Here is a 12798-nt window from a genome sequence, read left to right on the forward strand (position 1 = left end):
GAATAGAGTCTAATGGACAGGATATGGGTCATTCCTAGTTATATCCTGATCTAATACAGGACTGGTCTGAAGGTAACCTGGTATAAATGAATAGAGTCTAATGGACAGAATATGGGTCATTCCTAGTTATATCCTGGTCACCCCTCAGAGCCTGGTTCCTCTCTACCCAGTACAGTCAGTAGAGGACTGGTCACCCCTCAGAGCCTGGTTCCTCTCTACCCAGTACAGCCAGTAGAGGACTGGTCACCCCTCAGAGCCTGGTTCCTCTGGTCTACCCAGTACAGCCAGTAGAGGACTGGTCACCCCTCAGAGCCTGGTTCCTCTCTACCCAGTACAGCCAGTAGAGGACTGGTCACCCCTCAGAGCCTGGTTCCTCTGGTCTACCCAGTACAGCCAGTAGAGGACTGGTCACCCCTCAGAGCCTGGTTCCTCTGGTCTACCCAGTACAGCCAGTAGAGGACTGGTCACCCCTCAGAGCCTGGTTCCTCTGGTCTACCCAGTACAGCCAGTAGAGGACTGGTCACCCCTCAGAGCCTGGTTCCTCTGGTCTACCCAGTACAGCCAGTAGAGGACTGGTCACCCCTCAGAGCCTGGTTCCTCTCTACCCAGTACAGCCAGTAGAGGACTGGTCACCCCTCAGAGCCTGGTTCCTCTCTATACCCAGTACAGCCAGTAGAGGACTGGTCACCCCTCAGAGCCTGGTTCCTCTCTACCCAGTACAACCAGTAGAGGACTGGTCACCCCTCAGAGCCTGGTTCCTCTCTACCCAGTACAGCCAGTAGAGGACTGGTCACCCCTCAGAGCCTGGTTCCTCTCTACCCAGTACAGCCAGTAGAGGACTGGTCACCCCTCAGAGCCTGGTTCCTCTCTACCCAGTACAGCCAGTAGAGGACTGGTCACCCCTCAGAGCCTGGTTACTCTGGTCTACCCAGTACAGCCAGTAGAGGACTGGTCACCCCTCAGAGCCTGGTTCCTCTGGTCTACCCAGTACAGCCAGTAGAGGACTGGTCACCCCTCAGAGCCTGGTTCCTCTCTACCCAGTACAGCCAGTAGAGGACTGGTCACCCCTCAGAGCCTGGTTCCTCTCTACCCAGTACAGCCAGTAGAGGACTGGTCACCCCTCAGAGCCTGGTTCCTCTGGTCTACCCAGTACAGCCAGTAGAGGACTGGTCACCCTCAGAGCCTGGTTCCTCTCTACCCAATACAGCCAGTAGAGGACTGGTCACCCCTCAGAGCCTGGTTCCTCTCTACCCAGTAAAACCAGTAGAGGACTGGTCACCCCTCAGAGCCTGGTTCCTCTCTACCCAGTACAGCCAGTAGAGGACTGGTCACCCCTCAGAGCCTGGTTCCTCTGGTCTACCCAGTACAGCCAGTAGAGTACTGGTCAACCCTCAGAGCCTGGTTCCTCTCTACCCAGTACAGCCAGTAGAGGACTGGTCACCCCTCAGAGCCTGGTTCCTCTGGTCTACCCAGTACAGCCAGTAGAGGACTGGTCACCCCTCAGAGCCTGGTTCCTCTCCACCCAGTACAGCCAGTAGAGGACTGGTCACCCCTCAGAGCCTGGTTCCTTTCTACCCAGTACAGCCAATAGAGGACTGGTCACCCCTCAGAGCCTGGTTCCTCTGGTCTACCCAGTACAGCCAGTAGAGGACTGGTCACCCCTCAGAGCCTGGTTCCTCTCTACCCAGTACAGCCAGTAGAGGACTGGTCACCCCTCAGAGCCTGGTTCCTCTGGTCTACCCAGTACAGCCAATAGAGGACTGGTCAAACCTCAGAGCCTGGTTCCCATGAAATAATAATCTCTACCTTCTTGACCTTTGTGCTGTGTTGCTGTGCTGTCATGTGTTGCTACCATGCTGTGTTGCTGCCATGCTGTGATGTTATGTGTTTCTACCATATTGTGTTTCTACCATGCTGTGCTGTCATGTGTTGCTACCATGCTGTGTTGCTGCCATGCTGTGATGTTATGTGTTTCTACCATGCTGTGTTGCTACCATGCTGTGTTATGTGATGCTACCATGCTGTGTTGTCAAGTGTTGCTGCCATGCTGTGATGTCATGTGTTTCTACCATGCTGTGTTTCTACCATGCTGTGTTATGTGATGCTACCATGCTGTGTTGTCATGTGTTGCTACCATGCTGTGTTGCTGCCATGCTGTGATGTCATGTGTTTCTACCATGCTGTGTTGCTACCATGCTGTGTTATGTGATGCTACCATGCTGTGTTGTCATGTGTTGCTACCATGCTGTGTTGCTACCAGGCTGTGTTGTCATGTGTTTCTGCCATGCTGTGTTCTCATATGTTGCTACCATGCTGTGTTGCTGCCATGCTGTGTTAATACCATGCTGTGCTGTCATGTGTTGCTACCATGCTGTGTTGCTACCAGGCTGTGTTTCTACCAGGCTGTGTTGTCATGTGTTGCTACCATGCTGTGTTGTCATGTGTTGCTACCATGCTGTGTTGTCATGTGTTGCTACCATGCTGTGTTGTCATGTGTTGCTACCATGCTGTGCTGTTACCATGCTGTGTTGTCATGTGTTGCTACCATGCTGTGTTGTCATGTGTTGCTACCATGCTGTGTTGTCATGTCTTCCTACCATGCTGTGTTGCTACCATGCTGTGCTCTCATGTGTTGCTACCATGCTGTGTTGCTGCCATGCTGTGTTGCTACCATGCCGTGCTGTCATGTGTTGCTGCCTTGCTGTGTTGCTACCATGCTGTGTTGCTACCATGCTGTGCTCTCATGTGTTGCTACCATGCTGTGTTGCTGCCATGCTGTGTTGCTACCATGCTGTGCTGTCATGTGTTGCTGCCTTGCTGTGTTGCTACCATGCTGTGTTGCTACCAGGCTGTGTTGTCATGTGTTGCTACCATGCTGTGTTTCTACCATGCTGTGCTCTCATGTGGTTCTACCATGCTGTGTTGTCATGTGTTGCTACCATGCTGTGTTGCTACCATTCTGTGTTTCTACCATGCTGTATTGTCATGTGTTGCTACCATGCTGTGTTGTCATGTGTTTCTACCATGCTGTGTTGTCATGTGTTGCTACCATGCTCTGTTGTCATGTGTTGCTACCATGCTGTGTTTCTACCATGCTGTGTTGTCATGTGTTGCTACCATGCTGTGTTGCTAACATGCTTTGTTGTCATGTGTTTCTACCATCCTGTGGTGCTACCATGCTGTGTTGTCATGTGTTGCTGCCTTGCTGTGTTGCTACAATGCTGTGTTGTCATGTGATGCTACCATGCTTGTTGCTACCATGCTGTGTTGCTACCATGCTGTGTTGTCATGTGTTGCTGCCATGCTGTGTTGTCATGTGTCGCTACCATGCTGTGTTGCTACCATGCTGTGTTTCTACCGTGCTGTGTTGTCACCATGCTGTGTTGCTACCATGCTGTGTTGCTGCCATGCTGTGTTGTCATGTGTTGCTACCATGCTGTGTTGCTACCATGCTGTGTTGTCATGTGTTGCTACCATGCTGTGTTGTCATGTGCTGCTACCATGCTGTGTTGTTACCATGCTGTGTTGTCATGTGTTGCTACCATGCTGTGTTGCTACCATGCTGTGTTGTCATGTGTTGCTACCATGCTGTGTTGTCATGTGTTGCTACCATGCTGTGCTGTCATGTGTTCCTACCATGCTGTGCTGTCATGTGTTGCTGCCTTGCTGTGTTTCTACCATGCTGTGTTGCTACCATGCTGTGTTGCTACCATGCTGTGTTGTCAAGTGTTGCTGCCATGCTGTGCTGTCATGTGTTGCTACCATGCTGTGTTGCTGCCATGCTGTGATGTCATGTGTTTCTACCATGCTGTGTTGCTACCATGCTGTGTTATGTGATGCTACCATGCTGTGTTGTCAAGTGTTGCTGCCATGCTGTGCTGTCATATGATGCTACCATGCTATGTTGCTGCCATGCTGTGATGTCATGTGTTTCTACCATGCTGTGTTGTCATGTGTTGCTACCATGCTGTGTTGCTGCCATGCTGTGTTTCTACCATGCCGTGCTGTCATGTGTTGCTGCCTTGCTGTGTTGCTACCATGCTGTGTTGCTACCAGGCTGTGTTGTCATGTGTTGCTACCATGCTGTGTTGCTACCATTCTGTGCTCTCATGTGTTGCTACCATGCTGTGTTGTCATGTGTTGCTACCAAGCTGTGTTGCTACCATGCTGTGTAATGTGATGCTACCAAGCTGTGATGTCATGTGTTGCTACCATGCTGTGTTGCTGCCATACTGTGCTCTCATGTGTTGCTTCCATGCTGTGTTGCTACTAGGCTGTGTTGTCATGTGTTGCTACCATGCTGTGTTGTCATGTGTTTCTACCATCCTGTGTTGCTACCAGGCTGTGTTGTCATGTGTTGCTGCCATGCTGTGTTGCTACCATGCTGTGCTCTCATGTGTTGCTACCATGCTGTGTTGCTGCCATGCTGTGTTGCTACTGTGCTGTGCTGTCATGTGTTGCTGCCATGCTGTGTTGCTACCATGCTGTGCTCTCATGTGTTTCTACCATGCTGTGTTGCTGCCATGCTGTGTTGCTACCATGCTGTGCTGTCATGTGTTGCTACCATGCTGTGTTGTCATGTGTTGCTACCATGCTGTGTTGCTACCATTCTGTGTTTCTACCATGCTGTGTTGTCATGTGTTGCTACCATGCTGTGTTGTCATGTGTTGTTACCATGCTGTGTTGTCATGTCCTCCTACCATGCTGTGTTGTCATGTCCTCCTACCATGCTCTGTTGTCATGTGTTGCTACCATGCTCTGTTTCTACCATGCTGTGTTGTCATGTGTTGCTACCATGCTGTGTTGCTAACATGCTTTGTTGTCATGTGTTTCTACCATCTTGTGGTGCTACCATGCTGTGTTGTCATGTGTTGCTGCCTTGCTGTGTTGCTACAATGCTGTGTTGTCATGTGATGCTACCATGCTTGAATCTACCATGCTGTGTTGCTACCATGCTGTGTTGTCATGTGTTGCTGCCTTGCTGTGTTGGCATGTGTTGCTACCATGCTGTGTTTCTACCATGCTGTGTTGCTACCATGCTGTGTTTCTACCGTGCTGTGTTGTCACCATGCTGTGTTGCTACCATGCTCGTTGCTGCCATGCTGTGTTGTCATGTGTTTCTACCATGCTGTGTTGCTACCATGCTGTGTTGTCATGTGTTGCTACCATGCTGTGTTGTCATGTGCTGCTACCATGCTGTGTTGTTACCATGCTGTGTTGTCATGTGTTGCTACCATGCTGTGTTGCTACCATGCTGTGTTGCTACCATGCTGTGTTGTCATGTTTTGCTACCATGCTGTGTTGTCATGTGTTGCTACCATGCTGTGCTGTCATGTGTTCCTACCATGCTGTGCTGTCATGTGTTGCTGCCTTGCTGTGTTTCTACCATGGTGTGTTGTCATGAGATGCTACCATGCTGTGTTGATACCATACTGTGTTGTCATGTGTTGCTGTCTTGCTGGTTTCCTACCATGCTGTGTTTCTACCATGCTGTGTTGTCATGTGATGCTACCATGCTGTGTTTCTACCATGCTGTGCTGTCATGTGATGCTACCATGCTGTGTTGCTACCATGCTGTGCTGTCATGTGTTTCTACCATTCTGTGTTCCTACCATGCTGATTGTCATGTATTGCTACCATGCTGTGTTTTCATGTGTTGCTACCATGCTGTGTTGCTACCATGCTGTGTTGTCATGTGTTTCTACCATGCTGTGTTGCTACCATGCTGTGTTGCTGCCATGCTGTGTTGTCATGTGTTGCTACCATGCTGTGTTGCTACCATGCAGTGTTGTCATGTGTTGCTACCATGCTGTGTTGTCATGTGTTTCTACCATGCTGTGTTTCTACCATGCTGTGTTTCTAACATGCTGTGTTGTCATGTTTTCTACCATGCTGTGTTGTCATGTGTTGCTACCATGCTGTGCTGTCATGTGTTGCTACCATGCTGTGCTGTCATGTGTTGCTGCCTTGCTGTGTTGCTACCATGCTGTGTTGTCATGTGATTCTACCATGCTGTGTTGCTACCATGCTGTGCTCTCATGTGTTTCTACCATGCTGTGTTGCTGCCATGCTGTGTTGCTACCATGCTGTGCTGTCATGTGTTGCTACCATGCTGTGTTGTCATGTGTTGCTACCATGCTGTGTTGCTACCATTCTGTGTTTCTACCATGCTGTGTTGTCATGTGTTGCTACCATGCTGTGTTGCTGCCATGCTGTGTTTCTACCATGCCGTGCTGTCATGTGTTGCTGCCTTGCTGTGTTGCTACCATGCTGTGTTGCTACCAGGCTGTGTTGTCATGTGTTGCTACCATGCTGTGTTGCTACCATTCTGTGCTCTCATGTGTTGCTACCATGCTGTGTTGTCATGTGTTGCTACCAAGCTGTGTTGCTACCATGCTGTGTAATGTGATGCTACCAAGCTGTGATGTCATGTGTTGCTACCATGCTGTGTTGCTGCCATACTGTGCTCTCATGTGTTGCTTCCATGCTGTGTTGCTACTAGGCTGTGTTGTCATGTGTTGCTACCATGCTGTGTTGTCATGTGTTTCTACCATGCTGTGTTGCTACCAGGCTGTGTTGTCATGTGTTGCTGCCATGCTGTGTTGCTACCATGCTGTGCTCTCATGTGTTGCTACCATGCTGTGTTGCTGCCATGCTGTGTTGCTACCATGCTGTGCTGTCATGTGTTGCTGCCATGCTGTGTTGCTACCATGCTGTGCTCTCATGTGTTTCTACCATGCTGTGTTTCTGCCATGCTGTGTTGCTACCATGCTGTGCTGTCATGTGTTGCTACCATGCTGTGTTGTCATGTGTTGCTACCATGCTGTGTTGCTACCATTCTGTGTTTCTACCATGCTGTGTTGTCATGTGTTGCTACCATGCTGTGTTGTCATGTGTTGTTACCATGCTGTGTTGTCATGTCCTCCTACCATGCTGTGTTGTCATGTCCTCCTACCATGCTCTGTTGTCATGTGTTGCTACCATGCTCTGTTTCTACCATGCTGTGTTGTCATGTGTTGCTACCATGCTGTGTTGCTAACATGCTTTGTTGTCATGTGTTTCTACCATCTTGTGGTGCTACCATGCTGTGTTGTCATGTGTTGCTGCCTTGCTGTGTTGCTACAATGCTGTGTTGTCATGTGATGCTACCATGCTTGAATCTACCATGCTGTGTTGCTACCATGCTGTGTTGTCATGTGTTGCTGCCTTGCTGTGTTGGCATGTGTTGCTACCATGCTGTGTTTCTACCATGCTGTGTTGCTACCATGCTGTGTTTCTACCGTGCTGTGTTGTCACCATGCTGTGTTGCTACCATGCTCGTTGCTGCCATGCTGTGTTGTCATGTGTTTCTACCATGCTGTGTTGCTACCATGCTGTGTTGTCATGTGTTGCTACCATGCTGTGTTGTCATGTGCTGCTACCATGCTGTGTTGTTACCATGCTGTGTTGTCATGTGTTGCTACCATGCTGTGTTGCTACCATGCTGTGTTGCTACCATGCTGTGTTGTCATGTTTTGCTACCATGCTGTGTTGTCATGTGTTGCTACCATGCTGTGCTGTCATGTGTTCCTACCATGCTGTGCTGTCATGTGTTGCTGCCTTGCTGTGTTTCTACCATGGTGTGTTGTCATGAGATGCTACCATGCTGTGTTGATACCATACTGTGTTGTCATGTGTTGCTGTCTTGCTGGTATCCTACCATGCTGTGTTTCTACCATGCTGTGTTGTCATGTGATGCTACCATGCTGTGTTTCTACCATGCTGTGCTGTCATGTGATGCTACCATGCTGTGTTGCTACCATGCTGTGCTGTCATGTGTTTCTACCATTCTGTGTTCCTACCATGCTGATTGTCATGTATTGCTACCATGCTGTGTTTTCATGTGTTGCTACCATGCTGTGTTGCTACCATGCTGTGTTGTCATGTGTTTCTACCATGCTGTGTTGCTACCATGCTGTGTTGCTGCCATGCTGTGTTGTCATGTGTTGCTACCATGCTGTGTTGCTACCATGCAGTGTTGTCATGTGTTGCTACCATGCTGTGTTGTCATGTGTTTCTACCATGCTGTGTTTCTACCATGCTGTGTTTCTAACATGCTGTGTTGTCATGTTTTCTACCATGCTGTGTTGTCATGTGTTGCTACCATGCTGTGCTGTCATGTGTTGCTACCATGCTGTGCTGTCATGTGTTGCTGCCTTGCTGTGTTGCTACCATGCTGTGTTGTCATGTGATTCTACCATGCTGTGTTGCTACCATGCTGTGCTCTCATGTGTTTCTACCATGCTGTGTTGCTGCCATGCTGTGTTGCTACCATGCTGTGCTGTCATGTGTTGCTACCATGCTGTGTTGTCATGTGTTGCTACCATGCTGTGTTGCTACCATTCTGTGTTTCTACCATGCTGTGTTGTCATGTGTTGCTACCATGCTGTGTTGTCATGTGTTGTTACCATGCTGTGTTGTCATGTCCTCCTACCATGCTGTGTTGTCATGTCCTCCTACCATGCTGTGTTGTCATGTGTTGCTACCATGCTCTGTTGTCATGTGTTGCTACCATGCTGTGTTTCTACCATGCTGTGTTGTCATGTGTTGCTACCATGCTGTGTTGCTAACATGCTTTGTTGTCATGTGTTTCTACCATCTTGTGGTGCTACCATGCTGTGTTGTCATGTGTTGCTGCCTTGCTGTGTTGCTACAATGCTGTGTTGTCATGTGATGCTACCATGCTTGAATCTACCATGCTGTGTTTCTACCATGCTGTGTTGTCATGTGTTTCTGCCTTGCTGTGTTGGCATGTGTTGCTACCATGCTGTGTTTCTACCATGCTGTGTTGCTACCATGCTCGTTGCTGCCATGCTGTGTTGTCATGTGTTTCTACCATGCTGTGTTGCTACCATGCTGTGTTGTCATGTGTTGCTACCATGCTGTGTTGTCATGTGCTGCTACCATGCTGTGTTGTTACCATGCTGTGTTGTCATGTGTTGCTACCATGCTGTGTTGCTACCATGCTGTGTTGCTACCATGCTGTGTTGTCATGTTTTGCTACCATGCTGTGTTGTCATGTGTTGCTACCATGCTGTGCTGTCATGTGTTCCTACCATGCTGTGCTGTCATGTGTTTCTGCCTTGCTGTGTTTCTACCATGGTGTGTTGTCATGAGATGCTACCATGCTGTGTTGATACCATACTGTGTTGTCATGTGTTGCTGTCTTGCTGGTATGCTACCATGCTGTGTTGCTACCATGCTGTGTTGTCATGTGATGCTACCATGCTGTGTTTCTACCATGCTGTGCTGTCATGTGATGCTACCATGCTGTGTTGCTACCATGCTGTGCTGTCATGTGTTTCTACCATTCTGTGTTGCTACCATGCTGTGATGTCATGTGTTGCTACCATGCTGATTGTCATGTATTGCTACCATGCTGTGTTTTCATGTGTTGCTACCATGCTGTGTTGCTACCATGCTGTGTTGTCATGTGTTTCTACCATGCTGTGTTGCTACCATGCTGTGTTGCTGCCATGCTGTGTTGTCATGTGTTTCTACCATGCTGTGTTGCTACCATGCAGTGTTGTCATGTGTTGCTACCATGCTGTGTTGTCATGTGTTTCTACCATGCTGTGTTGTCATGTGTTGCTACCATGCTGTGCTGTCATGTGTTGCTACCATGCTGTGTTTCTACCATGCTGTGTTTCTACCATGCTGTGTTGTCATCTTTTCTACCATGCTGTGTTGTCATGTGTTGCTACCATGCTGTGCTGTCATGTGTTGCTACCATGCTGTGCTGTCATGTGTTGCTGCCTTGCTGTGTTTCTACCATGCTGTGTTGTCATGTGATTCTACCATGCTGTGTTGCTACCATGCTGTGTTGTCATGTGTTGCTGCCTTGCTGTGTTGCTACAATTCTGTGTTGTCATGTGATGCTACCATGCTGTGTTGCTACCATGCTGTGTTGTCATGTGTTTCTGCCTTGCTGTGTTGCTACAATGCTGTGTTGTCATGTGATGCTACCATGCTGTTTATGCTACCATGGTGTGTTGTCATGAGATTCTACCATGCTGTGTTGATACCATGCTGTGTTGTCATGTGTTTCTGCTTTGCTGTGTTGCTACCATGCTGTGTTGCTACCATGCTGTGTTGTCTTGTGTTGCTACCATGCTGCGTTGCTACCATGCTGCATTGCTACCATGCTGTGTTGTCATGTGTTGCTACCATGCTGTGTTATGTGTTTCTACCATGCTGTGTTGCTACCATGCTGTGTTGTTATGTGTTTCTACCATGCTGTGTTGCTACCATGCTGTGTTGTTATGTGTTGCTACCATGCTGTGTTGCTACCATGCTGTGTTGTCTTGTGTTGCTACCATGCTGCGTTGCTACCATGCTGCATTGCTACCATGCTGTGTTGTCATGTGTTGCTACCATGCTGTGTTATGTGTTTCTAACATGCTGTGTTGCTACCATGCTGTGTTGTCATGTGTTGCTACCATGCTGCGTTGCTACCATGCTGCATTGCTACCATGCTGTGTTGTCATGTGTTGCTACCATGCTGTGTTGTGTTTCTACCATGTTGTGTTGCTACCATGCTGTGCTGTCATGTGTTGCTACCATGCTATGTTATGTGTTTCTACCATGCTGTGTTGCTACCATGCTGTGTTATGTGTTACTACCATGCTGTGTTGCTACCATGCTGTGTTGTCATGTGTTGCTACCATGCTGTGTTGCTACCATGCTGCGTTGCTACCATGCTGTGCTGTTATGTGTTGCTACCATGCTGTGTTGTCATGTGTTGCTACCATGCTGTGTTGCTACCATGCTGCGTTGCTACCATGCTGTGCTGTTATGTGTTGCTACCATGCTGTGTTGCTACCATGCTGTGTTGCTACCATGCTGTGTTGCTACCATGCTGTGTTGTCAAGTGTTGCTACCGTGCTGTTGCTACCATGCTGTGTTGTAATGTGTTGCTACCATGCTGTGTTGCTACCATGCTGTGTTGCTACCATGCTGTGTTGCTACCATGCTGTGTTGTTATGTGTTTCTACCATGCTGTGTTGTCAAGTGTTTCTACCATGCTGTGTTGTCAAGTGTTTCTACCGTGCTGTTGCTACCATGCTGTGTTGCTACCGTGCTGTTGCTACCATGCTGTGTTGCTACCATGCTGTGTTGTTATGTGTTGCTACCATGCTGTGCTGTTATGTGTTGCTACCATGCTGTGTTATGTGTTGCTACCAGGCTGTGTTGTTATGTGTTGCTACCATGCTGTGTTGTTATGTGTTGCTACCATGCTGTGTTATGTGTTGCTACCATGCTGTGTTATGTGTTGCTACCATGCTGTGTTATGTGCTGCTACCATGCTGTGTTATGTGTTGCTACCATGCTGTGTTATGTGTTGCTACCATGCTGTGTTATGTGTTGCTACCATGCTGCGTTATGTGTTGCTACCATGCTGTGTTATGTGTTGCTACCATGCTGTGTTATGTGTTTCTACCATGCTGTGTTGTCAAGTGTTTCTACCATGCTGTGTTGTCAAGTGTTTCTACCATGCTGTGTTGTCAAGTGTTTCTACCGTGCTGTTGCTACCATGCTGTGTTGCTACCATGCTGTGTTGTTATGTGTTGCTACCATGCTGTGTTGTTATGTGTTGCTACCATGCTGTGTTGTTATGTGTTTCTACCATGCTGTGTTATGTGTTGCTACCATGCTGTGTTATGTGTTGCTACCATGCTGTGTTATGTGTTGCTACCATGCTGTGTTATGTGTTGCTACCATGCTGTGTTATGTGTTGCTACCATGCTGTGTTATGTGTTTCTACCATGCTGTGTTGCTACCATGCTGTGTTGTCATGTGTTGCTACCATGCTGTGTTGTTGTCTTAGGTATCTCTGTATGTAGTGTTGTGTTGTCTCTCTTGTCGTGATGTGTGTTTTGTCCTGTATTTGTTTTGTATTTTTAATCCCAGCCCCCGTCCCAGCAGGAGTCCTTTAGCCTTTTGGTAGGAAGTCTATGTCAATAACAATTTGTTCTGAACTGACTTTCCTAGTTAAAAAAGGTAAAACATATGAATATAAAATATACAGTATATATTTAGGGTTGGGGGGGGGGAATATAAATTCATCTTGCAACCAAAACAGATGGACAGGAACAAAGACAGACAGGTAGGAACATCAGACACAAACACACTACTTACCAAAGAGGTTAAATAGACCTGTAGATGATAAGACAAAGAACAAGAAAGTCAGTTAGGAGACATGTTGACACATAAAACCATCATGTTATTATCAAACCCTGCTGGTACCTCCTCAGAGCCTGGTTCCTCTCTACCCAGTACAGCTAGTAGAGGACTGGTCACTCCTCAGAGCCTGGTTCCTCTCTACCCAGTACAGCCAGTAGAGGACTGGTCACCCCTCAGAGCCTGGTTCCCCTCTACCCAGTACAGCCAGTAGAGGACTGGTCACTCCTCAGAGCCTGGTTCCTCTCTACCCAGTACAGCCAGTAGAGGACTGGTCACCCCTCAGAGCCTGGTTCCCCTCTACCCAGTACAGCCAGTAGAGGACTGGTCACTCCTCAGAGCCTGGTTCCTCTCTACCCAGTACAGCCAGTAGAGGACTGGTCACCCTCAGAGCCTGGTTCCCCTCTACCCAGTACAGCCAGTAGAGGACTGGTCACTCCTCAGAGCCTGGTTCCTCTCTACCCAGTACAGCCAGTAGAGGACTGGTCACCCCTCAGAGCCTGGTTCCTCTGGTCTACCCAGTACAGCCAGTAGAGGACTGGTCACTCCTCAGAGCCTGGTTCCTCTGGTCTACCCAGT

At 48.4% G+C, this 12798-nt stretch overlaps 1 protein-coding gene across 17 annotated transcripts in view; it reads right to left on the bottom strand.

The window, feature by feature from the left end:
* The window catches only part of LOC106599065 (flagellar attachment zone protein 1), a 112896-nt gene that overhangs the window by 39489 nt on the left and 60609 nt on the right, over positions 1–12798 (bottom strand). For 16 of the 17 annotated variants that reach the window (XM_045711814.1, XM_045711808.1, XM_045711809.1 and 13 more), the window contains one exon: positions 12178–12195. The exons of the other annotated variant lie outside the window; for it this stretch is intronic. In XM_045711814.1, coding sequence (XP_045567770.1) covers positions 12178–12195 — 18 coding nt within the window. The remainder of the gene's footprint in view (positions 1–12177; positions 12196–12798) is intronic. 17 annotated transcript variants of the gene reach the window in all.

Source organism: Salmo salar, unplaced genomic scaffold (assembly GCF_905237065.1).
Source record: "Salmo salar unplaced genomic scaffold, Ssal_v3.1, whole genome shotgun sequence".
Lineage (NCBI taxonomy): Eukaryota > Metazoa > Chordata > Actinopteri > Salmoniformes > Salmonidae > Salmo > Salmo salar.